Source organism: Danio rerio, chromosome 5 (assembly GCF_052040795.2).
Source record: "Danio rerio strain M-AB ecotype USA chromosome 5, GRCz13ab, whole genome shotgun sequence".
Taxonomy (NCBI): Eukaryota; Metazoa; Chordata; class Actinopteri; order Cypriniformes; family Danionidae; genus Danio; species Danio rerio.
Genome location: NC_141025.1, coordinates 46,958,922 through 46,981,717, shown reverse-complemented (window position 1 = coordinate 46,981,717; position 22,796 = coordinate 46,958,922). Strand labels below are relative to the sequence as shown.

Sequence of the window (22,796 nt, the reverse complement as noted above, 5' to 3'; positions counted from 1 at the left end):
AGTTTGGTGTATTCATGCATAGTTTTTTCAGTCCAGACACAATCCAACTCAAGGCGACAATACAGTTGGGTTACATTGGTGGTAGTTGTTTGGCATCATCTTGGTCTGTCCTGTCCCGAGCATATACAGTAAATCATAAGCTTTGGCTTTACATCACATACAATATTGTTGTACAGGATTAACTGCAGAACAAATAGCCTATATGCGAGAATAAAACATTTATTGTAATATGAAGAGTTGTGCACACAGAATCAATGGACATGCATTGTTTGCTCAAAGTATTTGCTGCTAAAACTGTCCGCAATCTGTTGTGTCTCTCATTGAAAATAAAAGAAAGATGCGTTCCATGTTCTGTGTGAAAAAGGGCGATTTATACTTCTGCGTCGATTGCACAAAGAGTCCAGCACAGCCTTTATGCAGTTGCATACCCTTTACTGCCAATGTGCTCCTTTCAAAAAATGTAATTACATGTCACAATGACATGTAGTGCAAGCTCTGAGATTGATCGACTTCGTATTGCTGATGAGTGTGGGTGAGGCCGAAAGCCACAGGAGAGCAAAGAGCTTGTTGGAGCGAATGTTTACATCTAGTCCTGCTAAAGACCTCCATATGGAAACATTTGTTTGGTGTTAACCTTATGATTAAAGTTGTTGCCCATCCGCTGGTTCCCAGCTCTGAATGAGTGAGTTTGAGCTTCTTCTATTGTAAGGTAGCATAAAAACACCCACGAAGAAACTTACAGCAACCCAAAACTGGCTTCCAGCTAGCATTTTGGAATTGTTGTTGCAGAGCATCACAAACAAAATGCAGAAGTCTAAATGCACAACTATCTGCAAGGCAATCATTCAACAGAGAACTATAAATCAGCATTTATCCTTAATCAACATGCAGTGTATGTGGCCCACCAGCAATTTTTCCAACCCAAGGTCATTCTGAAAACATAGTCCCGCGGATGTTTCTGGAGACAGCAAAATACGTCCCGGGAGGTACGTACTGCTGCATTTATTTTTATCAAGAGAACGCTACGGGGTGGTGTGACGCTGTTCCCATCCGTGCTTGCCGGCCGGCCGGCCGACCGCTTACCTCCTTGTGGAGGGCTTTCCCGCTGCAACCCGTTTGTCCACTCAGCTCACCGTGTACGTCGGCAGGCTTGAGATGCAGAGAGGAGTTGACCACGGCGATCGGTTTCGAGTCCGGGGAAGAGCGGTTCCAGCAATTAGGTAAGACAAAAACAGAATCCCAAAAATTAAGTGAACAAGTTTCGTAACAGGGTGAGAACGCAGTGGAATCCGAAAATGCGGTAGAAAAAAAAAATCAGGGCTTCAATCATCCGGTCAGTCGGACAGCGGCCTCTGGTGGGTTCACGCGAAAACAGCGCGGGCGCGAACTGCACTCGCGAGAGGCGTTTGAGATGCGAAAAAGCACACAACAGCTGCCTCTCACGGATTCGCAAAAACAAAAACCGCAGCCTTACGTACCCGCCAGGACGTATTCCGCGGTCTCCAGAAACGTCCGCGGGACTACGTTACCACATTGAGCCTGGGTTGAATTTTTCCCCAATGGCCACTTCCAGACCTGGATTGAGAAGATTTTAATTTTGGATTGAAGATTTCTTTAAATACAACTAAAACTTTATTTATGATTTTGTTTATTGTACATTTATTATTATTTTATTATTATATTTTATTTTTGCAGGGGCCTTGTACATTGATGCATTGAACTGAAAATGCATAAAGGATGTTGAGAAGGAAATGACAAAATCGAGAAGCAATGTCTTATTTTCACATCCTACATCATGGATTAAGAGCTCTCGCATCCCTCCATCGAATGACACAAAAATGTCTATTGTTCATTTTCACTCTCATGAGTTGCAGAAACTGGGATTCATGGATTAATTACACCTCATCATAAACATGTCAGTGTACAATTGTCACCTTGAAAACAGGAAATCCTGCATCATGGTCAAGAGCAGATGCTAGCATGTGCACACCATACGGCTGAACTGTTCAGACAGAGCGGGACTGAACAGACGGTGCATAGTTGATATGCAGTCCTCAGGAGCACCTCCAAATCAGCCACTTCAAGCGTTCCTTTATTTGCCAGCCTGTGAATGTATATGCGATGGTTTAGTCAGTATCTCTTCCTCTGCGCATCTGAATAAAGCACATTTCTGTTGGTTTTCATACACAAGGGGGAGTAAAAAGGCAGTAGATTTTAGGCAGGTTCCCTGGTGTGGTTTTATCTTATTCAAATGTGTGAATGTTCCTGCGTGACTGATTTTGAGTATTCTTTTTGTTATTTATCAGATGATATTGAGCAGAGCCAGTGCTATCCAAAAGTCGGTTATCTTGGCAAATTAGATACGCCAGAGCCAGATAAGACCTAATCATAGGGGAAGAATTACACTACAGATTCTTCTAAAAAGCTATTTTTAATCTCGATTTGCCCTAATCTGCCTCTAGTGAGAGACTCAATATAGTTGGTTCGATGCAAGTGCTGCATCTCCTGAATGTACTGTGGAAATTTCGCTGACCGCATGCTTTCATCTCACTCCCCGATGGTGGAAAGGCTTCGAGTCAAGTTAAATAAATGCTGGTTCAGCGGTCAGATTATGGTGAAGCACATATATACGGGCAAAGGTTTAATTCATTTCATTTCCTCAGTCATGCAGTTAACCGATCACGAACTCTGGAATGCCAGAGGGATCAATGCATTCTCTCCGAGCCCTTTTAAGTGACGCATTTTGGGTATTCATAGGCCTGAGACCCTAAATATGTGATATAAAGTGTGATTAGCCACAGAAGTTCTAATAATAGGGAGCACCTGGCCCTTTCATTCAGTCATACATGACTAATTTCTACGCACTTCTGAGAGAGGTTGTTTGAGGAATGGCCTTGGTTATCACCACATCGGCACTCAGATGATCGGGAAAAGGGCTCACAAAGGCTACAGAGGAATAGCAGGGATTGCATTGGCACCTGACTATTTCCAGCTGACATCTCTGGCACAGAGACAAGGATTACTGTCCAATTTATCTCTTTCTTCTGAGGCTTACCGCTATCTAAACAGCTTGCCACTTCAAAGTGTAAGACAAACAAGGCAGAAATGGACTGTGTACACTCGAGGACAGAATCAGCTTAGCAGAACTCCATTTAAATGGCAGCAGTGCTGAAAGAAAAGGAGTTTTTGATCTCTGAGGGGAAAAAGAACCATGGTAAACCTATGAAGGACCTCTACACTACCTCTCACTTTGTATTAAGCAGGCCACTTAAGATGAGATTTGGTTTTTAATGTAGAGTGTAAATAAAGAGAGCTCAACAAGTGTGCTTGTGAATAAATATGTTGTAAAATAGCACAGACGATATTCTAATTACCAGGCATGTTTTGAAAGTTTTAAATTCCAGAGAACACAAAATATGAATATTCATGAAGTCAGGTTTCATTTTTTAAGTTTGTATATTGTCCCTGTGTCCACGTGGGTGCTCCGGTTTCCCACCATAGTCCAAAGATATAAGGTATAGGTGAATTGAATAAGCTAAATTGGCCGTAGTGTATGTGTGTAAATGCGAGATTGTATGGATGTTTTCCAGAGCTGGGGTGTCCGCTGTGTAAAACATATGCTTGATAAGTTGGTGGTTCATTCTGCTGTGGCGACCCCTAAAAAATAAAGGGACAAAGCTGAAGGTAAATGACTGAATGAACTTTAAATTGACACTTCATGCCTGAACAGTGGTCGAAGATTCCCAAACTAAATGCTGTGCAAAACCCACAAACTGCAGGAAAACAAATAAATAAAAACAACAAAATGTTAAAATAATAGTAATTACACAAAAATGGCCAAAATATTTAGCATCAAAAGGAAGATACAAGAATTTTTTGACACATCAGTCAAGGTTAAAAAAGGACCATTTGGACCTTTCTAGCATTAAATACTGTAATGATGTAAAAATGAATTTATTTTAAGATGGGGATTTTTTTTTTACTCACAAACATAATAATTAGCAAATATACAATCAGTAACTTACATTTTCCAAATAATGTAAACAACTTATGAGAAACACACTAAATTCGAGTGCTGATAATAATGCCTTACAGGAAGTGATCACATTTGCAACAAGTAAATGCAACAACATGCACATGAACTGCAATGTGTCTTTTTTTTTCCAAGAACATCTAACAGAACTATATCTATATATATTAAACTGCTCCTAACACCGGACACTATTCATGATACTCGCACAGTAAAGCATTCTCACGTTCCTATTCACAGGATTGGTTTGCAACCATACATCTGAAAGATGTGTACTCTGTGTGTCCTTACCTTTTGACAGACCATTCCTGTGGTTTCATTTGAACCTGGCAGATCCAGAACAAGTGTCCAGGCACACTCTTATGACAACAGATCCCTCCAGGAAAAGCTGAGGTGTCATGTGCCACATGGATGCATTTCTGGAATTGTGGTACTGGCCACATCTGCATTGGGTTTGGGCTGATGTTGAAGCTGACTGGAAGCACTTTGTTGATCAGGACTGGCAACATGGTTCCTGTAGAGTAGGGGTGTCAAAACTCGGTCCTGGAGAGCCAGTGTCTTGAATAGTTTAGCTCCAACTTCCTTCAACACACCTGCTAGGTATGTTCAAGTATACCTAGAAAGAGCTTGGTTAGCTGCTTCAGGTGTGTTTAATTGGGGTTGGAACTAAAATATGCAGGACACCAGCCCTCTAGGACCGAGTTTGGGCACCCCTGCTGTAGTGTATATCTACCACTAGGAGCTCACTCAAGACCTGCCCCTCCGGAGTCATATGCATATCAAATGTCTTTCATATACTTCACTATATTTCATGTACATTTATAAATGCATCTCACATAAGCTCTTAATGATCCCAGAAAAATGGAAACTTCAGCCCCAGGTGGTCCAGCTAATTTGGGAATGATTCAGCATAGCCTAGGTCGATCTAATTGCTTTACACAAAACCTCCCATTTCCAGTGGTTTTACTCCCTGCCTGAGGACCCCTCTGGATGGACACATTAGCTCACTGTCCAACGGCTGTGCAATTATGTTTCCCCCAGTGAGCCTACTCTTTTTTTTTTCCCCAGCTGTAAAATAAACTCTACGATTACAAGCCTAAACTTCCAGCTGAATGCTGAGGGTGGCTAGGCTACAAGTTGCTTAGGGCGTACTCATACAATGCTATCCGAACTGTGCCCAGGCCCGTTTCCTGGATGGTTTGTGATGTGTGAGTGCTCTGAATCAGGTTCAGGCATGGTTCAGCTGGCAGGCCCTAGCCCGAAGAGGTGTGCCAGAGCGCGGTTCAGGAGCGATACGCTTGTAGTGTGAGTGCAAAGCGCGCCTGAGCCCAAAACTGAAGACGAGATGTGACTTTTCAGAAACTGTTTCATATGGATTTATTAATCATTCTTACTGTTCAACGAACACAAACGGTCATAGTTTATTAAAGACGCAAACCTCTCTCTGCACGTCAGCTGCACCTTCATAATTCCTGCAGCAAGAGGAATTTATGATTGTTTAAGAGCATCAAAAGTGGCTGATCTGTTCAGTGAAATATTTCACTGTGTGTCACTGCATCCCAAACGACTAAAACGATATAACTAAAGAAATCTCCACTGTGCTGAGCGAGAGCACTTACTGAACATCATCGATGACATAAGCGTGCCTAGGCCCGAATATAATGTGAGTGCGGGCCATCGGGGGAGGCGATTAGCAAGGGGGAAGCAAGTAAGCTTTGGCCTGGTTCAAAGCAACTGTATGTAGTGTGAGTATGCCCTTAAATGCCCATACAGGTGGCCTGATATGCAGATTATACTCCTCAATTGACAAAGACCCTTTCTATGCATAAGTCAAGAGAATGATTGGTCTAAGCTCGATCCCCCAATCCATCCTTCAAGTCATAACTCGATTCCCTCCTTCAGGGAAAAAAATAGTTACAAATGTAACCAAGATATGACACACATAACCAAGACCATTTTTTGGTTTGAGATTGTTCCTGTAAATATTGTAGTTTATGGCTTCAGCTAAACAGCACTGGCAAAGAGACGAGTAATAATCTTAATGCTATCCATATCTTCAAAAACAGTCCATCCCCTGCTTTCCAAAGACACGCGGCCTAAAAATCACGAACACGCACCTTAAAGATGACAGTAGACAGCCCAGTAGGGGCTCTATTTTGACGATCCATGCACAAAGTCCAAAGCGCAGGGCGCAAAAGCATTAAGGCGTGTTGGAATCCACTTTTGTTATTTTAAGGGCGGAAAAATCCGCTTTGCCCCGTGGCGCATGGTCTAACAGGGTTGAGCTTATCCTCTTGAGTTATAGGTGTGTTTTGAGAATAAACCAATCAGAGTCTCATCTCCCATTCCCTTTAAGAGTCAGTTGCGTCACGCCATAGCGCATTTGCTATTTACATGACGGACTTTATAAGTGGAAAAACTGAACCCTTTACTAGCAAGAAAACAGTTAAACAGAGCATCTGCAGCACGAGAATGAGCCTCCTCATTATTTACGTGTTGTACGCACAGACATCCATTAGCCTATACATAATTAATTTTGTTTGTAATATAACTACAAATAATAAAATTATACAGAAGCAAATTGTTATGAATAAACTGAAAAAGCCCCCTAGGTGATGAAGGAATGAAAGTATGGTTTTTATATTTATGTAGACTAGAATATAATAATTTTTGTAATATTTTAATCCTTTCATATTTTTTTCATTTGTTAAAATATTTGTGTATTGCTGTACATCCTGTGTGTATTAAGCAATGTGTAAGTGAGGCGCACAACTAACGCGCTCTGCACTGGACCTGCTTTGATGTGGTTTATTGTGCAATCTATTATAGTTCCTCAAAAACGCGCCAGTAATGCGCCTTAACACGCCTCCTTTTTGAGACCAGACCGCCTATGGGCGCACATATAAGCTCAAATGCATTTGCTATTTAAACAGGGTGGTGCAAAACGTCAAAACGACTCTTGGGCCAAGCTGAAACTAGCAAACAACAATTGCGTCATGTCTTGCGCCGCATTGTGCCGGGTGTATCATAGGGCCCTAGATCATGTCATTCGCCAATACGAAAACTTTAGTACTTTATAATTCTACAATTCCCAATGAATGTATCTGTCACATTTTCAGTTGTGTAACAAGCAAAACTTGTCATAATGTGCAATATTTCATGCATGCAAGTTTGCTGGTCTCAATTTGTCCTAAAGCGACTACTGTATGCTAAGTGCGGTGTGCAGGAATTACACTTATTACTATGCCATACTTACATGCTATTCCAGACTGAATATTCAGAGTAGCGGTAAACAATATGGGGAGCGTGTCACAGGTTGTCATTGTTCAAAAATGAACCAGTGTAAATATAAAACGAACTTTACCTCAGTAAAGCAGGCTAGGCGGAATAACGGTATTGACTGGTGTTTTGTTGTTAAACTAAATAAAAATATATTACTGATGCTGAACGAAGTGCCTTTTGAAACTAAAAATAGTAATATCAATCTTTCACCAGGAGATTTCAGTGGCTGTACAACACTTCTGTGCATATAAACCATTTGTAAAACAACAAAATTTACATCAGCTTTGCCGTGCTGTCATCCTTCCTCCAGTGTGCAAAAGTAACTCTAATGTTGATTCAGGATTTTAACGTTTGTTTTTACAGCTGTTGCATGCACAAATGGTGGATCTGCATGAACAGGGTGCGCAGATGTAAAAATCTACATTTGTTGACAGACAGTTTGGGCTACTTATCAGAATTATGGGAATTATCAGCCTGACACATTTTAATTGGATGAACATTTTTAAGTCTTATGCCTTACCCAGAATATATATATATATAAAACATAAATTTAGATCCTTTACTTTAATCATTACTATTGAAATGTGAATAGACCATTAATCATCACAACAACAAAAAATCACCTACTGCACCTTTAAGCTTCCATTTTAATGAAGCAGATGAAACCATGCACATCTAAACCATAATATGAGCACACTGAATACTGAAATTTCCAGTACAACATAGCTTTGAATGAACTGTAAAGTTTCAGGAGTGACAGCTACATTTAACAAGAGACTGAAATCTCTGAATTATCATTCTGTAGGAGTACAGAACACCACTCACTCTGAACGACAGAGTCTGATTGCCAAAACACATGCCTATTAGTAGAGAAATATTGCAAATATTTCCATCAAGTCACAATTATTTAATTAAGATGGTAATTATGGCATTCCACCAATAAAAAAACAACAACAACAACAGACAGACAAGAGAAAGTTCACCATTGGTGATGTTTACTTTGGGCTATAAGCTACAACCACAAAGACAGTGTGCAAGAAGAGCAAATATTATGACACATTAAAGGAGTTACCAAGCACAAGAATATATAAAAGAGATGTCGGAAATGACCAATGGCACACAGGAGAACAGATCAAAAAGGTTCTCATTGACAATAATGCAAGTTTGTTGATGAGTATATTTAAAAGCAATAACATTCAGTTTTCTTATAAAATGAAGTATATATATTCTGCCAATGCGCTAAAAGAGCAAAGATCATTTGTAAAAAGATCCCATTTAAATCCCAACAACTAATGTTTTTTTCTTTCCTAAATGATAAATATCCTTGGAAAGAAAACTGTAGCCATTCTGAGACTGTTTATAGTGTTACAAACAATACAAAGCAAAAATACTGATTTCTTAATGAATGCGACTTGAAATACTGAAGTGCTGTGAGACCCTCTTATCCACTGCAAATGAAAAATGAATTGTTTTAAAATAAAAGGAAACCAATTGAACTAAGGGGAAGCATCTTCTTTGAACAAGGCATACATATACTATGAAATAAAAAAAAAAGCAGTGAATGAAGCATATAAGAGGCCACAGAGAAATCACCAATGATACAAAGCTCATCAAAATCATATATCACATAGCACTGGAATAGTACAGGGCAGATAAGTGCTCCAATCTCAAACACATTTGTAATCTCTGCTGGCTTTTGTGCTGCATGCAATACGATAAAGAGTTCACTACAGTTGATGATCTAATCTAAACAATACGAAATGCTGGACTTCACTTTAAGTAACACTTGAATACTTTTGATATGCTTTGTAAATTTGAAAACCCATTTGCTGTAGGTTGGGATTGAATAGCTTATAAATGATGCAATTGATTTGTTTAAATCAAACATATTTTGAAAAAAAAAAAACATTGCATAAATGTAAATTTTGTACAAGCGTACAGAAATCATCTATCAAATACCTCACGTCTAGGGAGATATCCCAATAACTGTAGGCTACTGAAGGTGCAACAAAACAGCTTCTGCGTTGTAGATTATGCATCCATAACCAGAAGCATTAGACAACATATCTAAACATACAATAGGATAACAGAAAATACAATCAAGCCTCAGATGAAGTGCAGAGTAATTTGAGGAGGATGAGGAAAGACAATAAAAGAAGCAAACAAACATGTGAAAGTAATGCTGATGATCAGCTCATCTCCTCCTCACTCATCATCGCTCTGGCTTCCTTCTGACTGCTCCTAAAAAACAAACACACAACATTATTACATGCACATGCAGATCACACAAGGCCCCATGGCGACCCCCCACACCACACCTGACTGATCTCAGGCCTGCAGAGCCTCATTATTCCTGCACTGAATGCATTTCCTTATTTGTGGATAATGAGATAGTCTGACTCATGGGGTTCGGTCACACACCTCTGACATGTTCAAACCCTACAGCGAAAACTCTCCCTCATGTTGTTTTAGAGTTTGTTTATCTTCAGAACACAAATGAAGATGGCTTTAATTATATTCCTAAGATTTCTGTCTCTCCTTTGAAAGTCATTGTTCATTCAAAAGTCTGACACTTCAAAAAGAAAATCCACATGAATAGTGTGCTTTCATCTTCTGAAGAGACATAACTGCCTTCTATGAGGAAAGATTTAGGCCTTTATTTACATGTAAAGAACAGTGAACAATGTAACGGCATTTAAATGCTATTACAGAAGCTCATGCTTTGGCACTTGAGAATTAATGAAGTTCATCCTTGTGCAAATGTAATTTTGTGACAATATTTCAATTTAAATGTGTGAAAATGTTGTTGCAGACTAGTGTTGAGGTAGGGGGATGAAGTTTGAATATATATTCATTTATATAAAAAGTCAAATTGCTTCTCTGAAGCAGTAGCATACAACCCTCTCCCCACAAAAACCCACATTTTTAATATACATACCATCAAATAATAATAATTAGTCTATGTATATTCCACATTTCACATTTATTATTTATTCTTTCATTTTCCTTCGATTTAGTCCATTTATTCATCAGGGGTTGCCACATCGGAATGAACCGCCAACTTATCCAGCATATGTTTCACACAGCAAATACCCTTTCAGCTGCAACCCATCACTGGGAAACATCCATACAAACTCATGCACACTCATCTACTCCAGCCAATTTAGCTTATTCGATTCACCTATAGCGCATGTTAGACAACCATGCCGAACTGTGCCGATAGATTCTGTGTGTTGACGTCACGGCTCTATTGCCAAGCTACCACAGCTGGCTCAGCGGAAGTGCGCTAGTCATTAGACATCCACAGTTAAACTACATTTAACATTAAAAAAAATGATACAGGTCTAAATGACACAGTTGGAAAAGGGTTTTAAAAGCATAGAGCAGTCTCTGGCAGAGAAGGGAATCACTGGCCCACCACATTCTTATTAACATATTTTAGTTATGTATATAATTACTGGTTATAATATGTATATAATTACAGGTTATAATATAATTACTAATTCGTCATCTAAAATCTTAAAATAATAAAATACCCAATTGTTTTATTCGTAGCTGGAGCTTGGTTAATTTTATTGACATCCTAGGCATTGAGACCTTCGCCTGACCGAGCTCTAATCAAGGTGCTACATGCACTGCTGTAAGACAGCAGATTTTGAGATTATTATGACTTGACAGATTCTGCTGCGCATCAAATAAAGAAACACTTAAGATCATCGATGTCCACAATCCACAACATCCTATATCCATGGAACACAAACTTGCAGACTCTTTGAACAACGAGGAAATAAATTGCACTATTTCATTTAAAGCCCAGATGGCTTGTTTTGATTTAATGCTGGCTATACCACCTGAAGAAAAGTTACGGCGTGTTGTGATGTCGGCCGTCATCGTAGAAAGGCAACTCTGGACTTTTGTTTAAGAGCTTTACAGAGTGGCACTGTAGCTGTCCAAGGTGCTGTTGTATGATTTACATTATAGTCTATATATGTACCCTCAAACAAGTCAAATGAATGCATTAATAAATAATAATTATAACAATTATAATATAATAATAATTAATACAAAAAATTCAAAGAAAATAATTAACAAAAAAATATGGATTCTTAAATGTCGGTACTGTTTTTACTCAAAAAATAGCAATACGTTTTGACAAATATTTTATAAAAAAATAAAACGAGCAATTTTCAACATTTAGCTATAGGCCGTTATATGATTCAGTTAAATATAAGTTGAATATTTATGGGGCCATGTAATATGTTTCTGTTTTTTGTTTCTTGATCTTAAATATATACATTATGTAGCTGTATGTATGTTTTCTAAAAAGTCAAGCAGTAATAATTCTATAGCGTGTTAATTATGAAGACAAACATTTTTTTAAAAATACATAAAAATAAAACAAAATGACAAAATAACAAAAATAAAAAGATAAAAATAAAAAGATAAAAAGAGCAGCATTTTGCTAAATATAATAGTCATTTATATACATTATATCCTGATATGTTGTTTTTTATTGAACTTGTTAGTGATGCATTCGTTTTCTAATGTTTGAATACTGAAACATATAACAGCCATGGTTTAAATGACTACATTTTACAGACAATATATATATATATATATACTGTATATATTAGTGAAAAGTGCCCGCTCACTTTTGACACAGCCTGTCCAAAAAAATATTCTTTCCACTAATACAAACGCACTATTATTGTTGCATTATTTATTTTTCTGTTATGTACAGAGATTCGAAATATATTATTTATTTCCCCCTCCAATCATTTTCAATCATCACATTACATTTTGGTAATTTTCCCTCCTAATAAAATTTGCCCAGAGCAGCACAAAATATGACCTTTAAATAAATACGGGTACTGTGACTTGATTTAGCACCCCTATACAAGAGAGTGGCATAACAGTGTTCAGTCACTCTGTTGCTTTTGCTTCTACACATGAACATAAAAAAAAACTAGTTTATACTTTCATTTAAATTTAACTGAACAAAGGGAGCCGTTCACATTGTGTTACCAAGACAACTACTAATGCGTTTTGTGTAAGTTTCTAAAGAGCTCTGTTGCAGCATGACAGTGGGAAATGAAATCGTATCCGTGCTGTCTGGACCGATTTGGCAAGGAATGGAATGGTTCAGCATAAAGAACTGTTCGGCACGATAGTGGAAAAGCGGCTATTGTATACTCGCACGTAGAGCTGGAATAGTTAGCTAATCGGTCAATGTTTATATGTGGATGAAGCCATAATTAATAGAGTTCTAACATGTCTTTTTCATGATATATATCACAGGTTGCAGCTTTCCCTGGAATGTGTAAATGTCAACTCAAAAGTCCTTGCTGATCATTTATTATACTGTGCTGAACCATTTTCGGATTGAATAAACAACATGCTGTTTTTGTGTCTCTTTAAAGGCAAATTAACAGGTGTTCCTTGGCAGCCTTTCCAAAAGAGGGCAGCAAATTTACAAATCGATCATCAGTCATTCTGACAATGGCAAACATCTATAGGCAGTTTTGCCAGGGGTGCCCAAACTCGGTCCTGCAAGGCTGGTGTCCTGCAGAGTTTAGTTCCAAACCCAACTAGACCTCCTTTACATTAATTTGTTTAAGTTTTAAAACACGTAAGTTTTGCTAAGTTTACGCTTTCTGTCAGAGTTTTTGAGCCCTGAAAACAGAGTTTTAGATGAGTTGAAGAAGCCGTTTTTGTTTTAAAATGCTGCTGCTCTGTGTTAGTGTGAATGAGGGAAAGCTGAGACATCTGAAAGCAGAGGTGTGGTTGTAGACATTCGCCTGATTGTCTGATTGGGGCTTTTTATCAAAATGAAGTGCACAGAGTTCAGTCTTGCATTTCTTCCTTGTAAGTTTAGACTTCACAAGTTTGATATGGAAAACAAACTCCGGAGGACACTTTGGGTAAATCTTCAAAGGGAACAGTATACTTTATTACCTCATTCACATCAAACTGGCTACATTGTTTCACTATCTTAACAATAAAATGAAAACATGATGAGGAACTGCCTATTTTCATTTTGATATTAACAACTTAACAGACACTAAAAATGTTGAGGTGTCATGTAGCTACATATTTATATGACCATAATATTCACTGTATGCAAATTTATAACAAAAACGGAGCCTATAAAATGACTGCCTCCTTTCAATTTTATTGAAACATATGAAACATACCCTCTCTTTTACTGGAATATCCGTTTTAATCAGTGTACATGGTTACATAAATTAATATATGAACTTATCTTTGCGCTCAGCCAAAACATGTTACTAAATATCACACTTAACAACAACATTTAACAATGCAGACTGCCTGGTGCTCAGACCACAGCATATGCTGCAGCGTATGGCAGAGTGTGTGTGGTCATGTGATGTGTGTTTTCAGCGGTGTAGTGTGGACGGAGATCTTTTAAGAAGTGCTAGGTGAGACGCCAGTGTGGACATGGATTGTTTTCGTTCTAAAATGCTTTTTAAATACTAAAACGTATTAGTGTAAACGGGGCCTAAGACACACCTGAAGCAGCTGATCAAGCTCTTTCTATGTATACTAGAAACTTTCAGGCAGGTGTTTTAAAGGAAGTTGGAGCTCAACTATGCAGGAAACCAGCCCCCCCTATGACTGAGTTTGGGCACCCTTGCTTTAGAAATGAGTTCACACGACATGATTTTAAATCTGATTAACACTTACCAACAGCTTTTTGTGAAATTACAGACAATTGCCCAATATCAGTGGCACATCGGTGCTTGCTCACGCAAGTGAAAGTCACACATTCTGAATTGTCAAAGAAGTGATTACATATTGTCGCCAATGTCTGGGAAATATTTGGCATGCTAAATATCTGGACATGTCTGCGATTCAAAATCACGTCGTGTGAAATGAGTTCTGATTGAAAAACACATTGGCGATGACCTACACTCAATGAGAGAGCAGAACAGCATGGGAGTTTGGGGAACAGTTATAGACCACAGTCTCTGAAAAAATAAACTTTATAATAACATTAAAGAACATAACATTAAAGAAACAGAAACATATTCTTGGTCAGCCTCAGCACATTACAAATCTATTCACTGACCTCCAACTATATTTCTCGCTCTTTGCAGAATGCACAATCATTGTCCCATTTCTCCTCCAGAATCTTCATTTTTTTCTCCGTCCTTTCGCAGTAAGCACACATACCATTTGAAAAGCAAATTATATAAAAAAAATAAAAAAAAAAAACTATTGAAGGCTACCATTTCCAATCTTGCATGTGGTATTGAGCTATTTCATTATAACTTCAGACTTGCGTATGTGAGTCAGATTTGTCTGTGATTGTTTCTAATGTATTCATGCAGTGTCTATCCTGCTGTCGTTGACCCATCGTGCAGTGTAAACACAGCAGCGACTGAACGATACACCAGAGATTAGTGCAGCGTGAAAACAACAGTGATCTGACAATCTTTAAAATCTCCCAATGTGAACTCTGCATTACCTGAGCGTTCCAATATGTGTATATACTCATAACAACGAGCCATCGGGAATGTGATAATTATATGAAATCAAAAAACCAAGCGTTGCTTTGTTTTATTGCCACTAGTTCTTTTAAGCTGGCTTGTGTGTCACAGTCTTTTAACTCATGTCATTTTATATTACTCATGTACAGTTTTCACTAGCAGTCCGATAGGTACTGCATGAGCTTTATACTGCATGATCCACAACTATAAATAGGCAAATGTTTAAAAATGATTTTAATATAACTATATGTTAATGCTTTAACCAGAAAGACTCGAGTAATCAACAGTGTGTTGAGTAAGATGAGGCGTACTAATGGTTTTAGAGTGTGCTTTTACCACAATTGAGCCGTATGTGCTCATGAGATTTTGTTATAAAAGACTGTGTGATGATAAAATTGTGTGTTAATGGACAAGCTAGCAGACTGAGCACACTGTAAAAGATCTGAAATGTTGTTTGGTTATTCTACTGTAAAATGCCTTAACCATTTCAGCATTGGTTTTATTATATTATTAATGACCTCAAGAACTGTCAAGATTGTCTGTGCTCCATGTGTCACGCCTTCAAACGCCACCACACGTTTATTTCATATCGGCATTGTTTTCTGAGGCGCAGGTAATTTATTAAATAAAGAAAAGACTGATGCAGCTTCTCCTACCGAAGCAAATTCCATTTTTACTGTTGATATTTGGCACCAGTTAATTAAGAAGTGACGATTTTGTTCTCTTTGATTTGTTGGATGGAAACGCTGCCTTATCCGCACTTCTTTTATGCGATTTCTGAAAGGAAACATAGCTATTGAAACTGCATCTTTAAAGAGGATCTTTTTTATGGTCAAACAGCAATTTTACATAAAAACGTAAGTTTAAAAATGACTAAAAAGCATAACAAAACCCTTTTAAATAGATTTAATGATCTTGTATATTCAGAAGCCTTGGAATTAACTGCCTGATTACCATGCATTGTTATTTATTTTTGGATCTCTATAGAATAGGGATATGCATCTCATAACTGAGGAGGATGTGATGTGTTTCTTGATGCCTAGCCATACAATATATTAAAGATTCATACTCCACAAATGACTTTTGCAGCTTGTTGAAACTAATTATTTAAAATGAGTTGACACATCATAATTGTACAATTGTAAATTTTTGGATTTTTGTTCAATCTACTGAAATAATAAAAATAAAATAATAATAATAATAATAATAAGTTAACTTAATCAATTTGTGTTAGGACAAAATGAAGGAATTGTGTAGAACCCAACATTTGTTATGGTGTGAGATAGAGTTCCTGATACTTGCAGTGGACTTAAATTTGGTTCATTACAATGTGACTTGATGCAATGTGATTTCATGAAAAAAAAAAAAAACCTATATATATATATATATATATATATATATATATATATATATATATATGATCACTTTTATTTCATTGGTTTAGACAAATGGCGAATAAGTGTCTTCTATCAGGTTAACTGTCAGACTAATGCTTTAACCAGAAAGACTCGGGTAAACAACAGTGTGTTAGATCTAGGCACAAAGTCTAAAGCGCATGACAAAAAAGCATTAAGGGCATTTCCAATTTCACTTTTGCTATTTTAAGGGTGGAAAAATACACTCTGGCACATGGTCTGACAAGGTTGTGCTTATTCTCTTAATGAGTTATGGGTGTGCTTTGAGCATAAAACCAATTAAACCATTAAATCAATCTGAGTCTCCTCTAGCATTACCTTTAAAAGTCAGTTGCGTTGCGCCAGGTTGCATTTGGTATTTACATGGCGGACTTTGTAAGTGGAAAAACTGAATGCTTCACTAGCGAGAAAACTGCAGCATCTGCAGCATAAGGATTAAGAACGTGCCTCCTCCATTCAGCCTCTTTACTTTCTCTTTACTTTACTTTTACTTCTTACTTTCATAAATGTAAGAAAATGAAAGGAAATGGTGGAAACTCACACCCCTAAAGACATCCATTAGTTTACATATATAATTTTGTCAAAGCACAGAGAGAGAAATATTTGTTTCAAAACTATTTCTAAATTTAGTTCTAATTTCCAGCGAATGAATAAATGAACAATAATAACCAAGTGTGGTCAAAAAAACTGAGTTATATCCAAACACACGTCCCATATTATGATGCATACATCTCCAAAACCCGACAGTTGGACAAATCTAAGCTTGTTCTTATTAAAACAAATATATGTATGCATATAATTAATAATACTTCTAATAATAATAACATTGGGGTTGAGGTGGCTTAGTGTTAATAGTTTTGTGTCTCAATAACACAGCTGAGAACCGAGTAAGTAACTGTTAAGTAAGTAAGTAACTGGTTTTGGGTGGCTGTTGCGATCGGACACTATACCAAAGTCAGAAACACGGGGATGTTACAGACTGTACCAAAAAGGTGACAGATTATGGGAGTTTTCCAGAAGAAACAACAAAATGGGAGGGTGGCGGGAGATGGGTCTGAAATATGGCAGACTCCTGGGAAAAACGGGAATGTTGGTAGGTATGCTTTAGACCAGCATTATTTGGTCTATGGCACGGTCTATTTTAGTTCCTCACAATGCACCTTGACACACCTTCTTTTTAGACCGGAACACCCATGAGTCCAGAAAGCGGTGTAAATGGATTTGCTATTTAAACAACATGGTGCAAAATGGGAAAATGAGGGTTTCACTGGTCTGAAAATAGCAAGAAATCACGCCATACACATCCTGCGCCTTATTGCAACGAGCGTATGATAGGGCTAACGACAACTATTTTATCAAAATAAACATTTGACTAATTATTGTGTTGTTATTTTATTGCACTATGTTTGTTTAGGGCATGTGCATGCAGTTGCACTCTTTCACTGGTCCATTCCTGACTTTATGCACTTAGAAAAACAAAATGTATGCGATGTTTTAAACAGCACAAAATATATATATATATATATATATATATATATATATATATATATATATATATATATATATAGTTGTTTTTTGCTGATAAACTGGGCAAATCAGAGAATATTTCCATCTCTACTATAAGAACATTTCAGAGTTTTGAGTTAACAGATTTTCAGTGTAAGGACATAAATCTCTCAGATTTGTATTCCTGAAAAGTTTTATTGGTTCAGAATGACCTGATGTAAATGGGCAAGTAACCAATGACCGAATTTTCATTTCAAGGTAAACTAACCCTTTGACAGGAGATTATGCAATGTGCTGACGTTCAGATGTGAAAGAATCACACAAAGAGAATAAAGCATATGTGAACTGAGAAGAAACAGAAAAGTGAAAGAAACAGACACACTTACATTTTCCTCTTGAACTGCAGCAGATGGGATAAAGAGAGAGCAATTAAAGTGAAGTTTAAGGCCACAGCATTTTTTTTTTTCTCTGATAACGTATTCCCTCGAGGAACTGCATAACAACACCTCAAACAGCTCTCAGATGATGAAAGATAAGGACATGTGGCTAAGCATCTATAATTCTCTTTGTATCATTTTAGAAGCTGTCTGTGGGCTACATTTTGAGTGGCAGCACCTCTTTGCTGCTAGGCGTCCCATAAGCTCTCAATCAAAAGCTTTTTTTATTGTGATAATATCCTCCTCAAGAATTTTCAATCAAAATGTCAATGTATGCACCTGAGGTTTATGATTACAAGACATCTAATTAAGCTAAATGTCAGCTGGTAAACAGATTGTAGGAATGACAAGGCTAACTGATAAACAGAAAAGGTGGACTTACGTTGTCCTCCTGGTCTTCGTCACTGTCATCATCACTGACCACGGGCTTGGCCTTTCCCCGACTTGGCCTTTTCTTGCCTTTGTCCTGACCTCTCTCATCTCGTTTACTCAGTTTGATTTTCACCTTCACTGATTTAGCTTGGGTTACAAAAAATAATAATAATCAGAATAATGGTTTTAATTAAAAGAACAACTAAGAAGAGGTATAAACACAAATGAGCTTTTAGACACAGTTGTAGTTTTTACAGGATAATGAGAACTCATTAAAATACCACTCACATCTATTACAAGTCCATGTTTTTAAATGCCACCCACATCCTTCTAATTTAGCAAACCATTTTGCTTTATCAAAAACTGAATGCAAAGACTTTAGTATTTTCAAAAATTTAGTCTATCAACTCGGAGTATAGACTAAAGCAGTCTAAACGGATGATAATTAATGTGTATACACGTGTGTACACGTGTACACTTGTCAGCCACTTTATTAGGTACACTCTTTTGCTTTCAGAACTACCTTAATCAGTTCTGAAGACAATTTTGTATTGTATTTCTTCATAGTATAGACTCAACAAGGGACTGGAAATATTCCTCAGAGATTTTGGTCCATATTGACAAGATAGCATCACGCAGTTGCTGCAGATTTGTAGGCTGCACATCCATGATGCAAATCTCACTCCACCACATCCCAAAGATGCTGTATTGGATTGAGATCTGGTGACTGTGGAGGCCCTTTGAGTACAGTGAAATCACTGTCATGTTCAAGAAACCAGTCTGAGACGATTTGCGCTTTATGATATGGTGCATTATCCTGCTGGAAGTAGCCATCAGAAGATGGGTACACTGTGGTCATAAAGGTTTGGACATAGTCAGCAACAATACTCAGATAGGCTGAGGCATTGACACAACGCTCAATTGGTTTTATTGGGCCCAAAGTGTGCCAAGAAAATATCCCCCACACCATTTCACCATCATCACCAGCCTGAACTGTTGATACAAGGTGGGATGGATCCATGCTTTCATGTTGTTTACGCCAAATTCTGACCCTACCATCCGAATGTCACAGGAGAAATAAAGAATCAAACATTTTTACAATCGTCTATTGTCCGATTTTGGTGAGCCTGTGCAAATTGTTGAACCTCAAGGTTGGATGTGTTGTGCGTTAAGAGATGCTCTTCTGCATATCTCAGTTGTAACGAGTGGTTTTTAGAGTTACTGTTGCCTTTCTATCTGCTCGAACCAGTCTGGCCATTTCCTCTGACCTCTGGCACCAACAAGGCATTTGGATGTACAGAACTGCCGCTCACTGGATATTTTCTCTTTTTCTGACCTTTCTGTTAACCCAAGAGACGATTGTGCGTGAAAATCCCAGTAGATCAGCAGTTTCTTAAATACTCAGACCAGCTCATCTAGCACCAACAACCATGCCACATTCAAAAGTCACTTAAATCACCTTTTCTCCCTTGATGCTCAGTTTAAACTGCGGCATAACATCTTTACCTTGTCTAAATGCTTATGTGTATTCTAATCATCTGATTGGCTGATTAGAAATTTGTGTTAAACAATTGGACAGGTGTACATAATAAAGTGGCCAGTGAAAGTGAGAGTGTGTATGTGTGTGTTTGTATACCTATAAAGATTCTAGCACAAGATTAGACAGAAACTTAACATATTGTTGGTATGCACATAACAATGTCAGAATACCCAAACAGAATACCCGATCGTCATTACCATTAATCAAACTTAAATTAGTATGGTCTGGAAATATACATGGCCTTAAAAATAACTTTATTTTAAATCCTCTAAACGCTGAGTTATAAGGCTTTATATTTTATGCTGATCAATGGTATTTCTAAATCGTATTTAGTGTTACATTAGGGGATTTTTTTTATTTGTAATTTACATCGAACATACATATGCACACATACATACACACATACACACACACACACACACACACACCCACACACACACACACACACACACACACACACACACACACACACACACACACACACACACACACACACACACACACACACACACACACACACACACACACACACACACTCACACACACACACACTAATTTAGACATACTTGTATATTAATACATATGTACATATACATATACTGGAGTAGTTATATACTTATAACTACTCCAGTTACAGAAAAAGAGCATAAATGTAATAGGTGATAAATCTCACCTCATGCTTACAGTTTAAATACATACTATACAATCTGGTCAAAAAAAGACAAAACATTTGAATAATCCACAAAGCTCCCATATTGTGCTTCATTGAATTGAAAGTGAATAAGTTGGGATCTAATGAAAAGGTGGCTTTTTCTTTTGCAAAACAAGAGTCTTTGAAAGTTTTATCATTGATATGTGACACACAAACATTCTGTTTCAAAAAGTAAAATAAAACTGCACTTTTTCTACAATTTCAAGTGGTAGGTTTATTTTTGTATTTACAGTATCATTAAAGTGGTCCTTTATCTTAATTAAAAGTCTTACATTCTTCCTCTGATTCGTCCTCTTCATCATCATCGTCACTTTCATCATCGCTTTCCTCCCTAGCGATCTTTTGTCTGGCACTCTTGAATACTGACTGAAGAACAATTGAGTCCTCATAAATCTACAAAAACAAACGGTGAATTCAAAACACAAAATAATAAAAACACACACCTCTTGCTGTCTTCAAATATCTACATTTACAGAAAAAATAATGAAACATCTTTTCATTTTTTGCCAATACATTTATGATCACTTTTACAAGCAAATGTGAAGTAAAATAACAGACTTTCAAGAATTACTTTCAATAACAAATGTAACTACAAGATAAGATATATGTCTATATTTTTGCAGATGTCTGGATGATCACGCTAATTTCAGAAGAGATGATATTAGACACACAGACAAAATCTGTAATCCTCTTTAAAAAAAAAACAATCCATCATGAAAACAAATGTATAAAGAGATTTTCAGAAATTGATGTTTCAGCTGACCTAAAATATTTAAAGCGGTTTGTATTAATAAATTAGGTTTTTTTTCAACTGCTAACAAGCATTGTGGAGTACTGAAGCCATAATTTCCAAACTGTTCTCACAGAGTGCAGTGACTTGAACAGTTTAGCTCAACCCCAAAACTCAGAACAGCACAACAGTTCATATACAACAGTACATCTCAAAATAAGCTTGTTTGACCACAACAATTCTATTTCAAAAAACATACATTTCATTTAAAACACTAACAGCAGAGCATTACAGAAATTAACAACTTTTTCATTTTTTTAGGTATGTATTTTTACAATTACCACATTTTCACTGCCTTGAATGTGCTAAAGAATGTGTGATAACAATAAATAAATGCTGTTATTTCAAAACATTCACTAAACTGCAAGTTAGACAGGCAAGCTTTGGATTGTACAACAAAAACAAAAAGTTCCAATCATGTAATCCACTTCAAAATGTTGGTACAATTCAAAATGTTGGTAATCCACTTCAAAATGTTGGTACATGTGAAAACACAGACATGGTATTGTACACACAATATGCAATTCTGTTATCATTAAAGGATTGATCTCACCTGTTTTGTCATACGATTTGTATTATTGATGTAATTGTGAAACGGTGCGCATTTGGCTCTCAATGACAGCCCATGATTTACAACAGGGTCAAGGGGGTGCAAGAATGAGTAGATTTTCAGCTGAAATTGCCATCAGGCTGGAATGATTATGCCATTTTCTGGTACGAGTATAGGGCACAAAATGCATGGAATTTACCATAATTTACCATGAAAATTAGTTTGTTAGCATGCAAAAAATGCGCTAAAAGTGTATAGTTTTATAAAAGTGTATGAATGACGATTGCAAGCATTTAGTGTGAAAGCAATGAAAAATGATTCACAGCTTGCTCCGCATGGACTTTTGTTTGGCTGATTGAGTGAACAGCTTTGAAAACATGGCTTCAGTACTGCACAATGCGTTTTGAAAAATACAATATAATTACAACAAGGAATGGCCAGTAATATATAAACATGTGCAGGAGGCACTGAATGACGATTGCATGCATTTAGTGTGAAGCAATAAAAAACGATTAACAGCTTGCACCGCATAGACTTCTGTTTAGCTGATTGAGTGAACAGCTTTGAAAACGTGGCTTCAGTATTGCACAATGCTTGTTAGCGGTTAAAAAATACAATATGATAACAACAGGGAAAGGCCAGTAATAAATA

The 22,796-nt window shown here is 37.2% G+C and overlaps 1 protein-coding gene across 5 annotated transcripts in view; it reads right to left on the bottom strand.

Moving 5' to 3' along the window:
• Positions 1 to 8,278: 8,278 nt before the first annotated feature.
• smarca2 (SWI/SNF related BAF chromatin remodeling complex subunit ATPase 2) overlaps positions 8,279 to 22,796 on the bottom strand; it is a 111,280-nt gene continuing 96,762 nt past the window's right edge. For 2 of the 5 annotated variants that reach the window (NM_001044775.3, XM_087251348.1), the window contains exons 32-34: positions 21,078 to 21,198; positions 18,564 to 18,700; positions 8,279 to 9,553 (exon numbers count right to left, since the gene is read on the bottom strand). In NM_001044775.3, the coding sequence (NP_001038240.2) occupies positions 9,518 to 9,553; positions 18,564 to 18,700; positions 21,078 to 21,198 (294 nt within the window). In that variant the 3' untranslated portion in view covers positions 8,279 to 9,517. Of the gene's footprint in view, positions 9,554 to 18,111; positions 18,145 to 18,559; positions 18,701 to 21,077; positions 21,199 to 22,796 lie in introns of those variants that run through there. The other 3 variants (XM_087251350.1, XM_087251349.1, XM_087251351.1) reach the window with 2 other exon arrangements.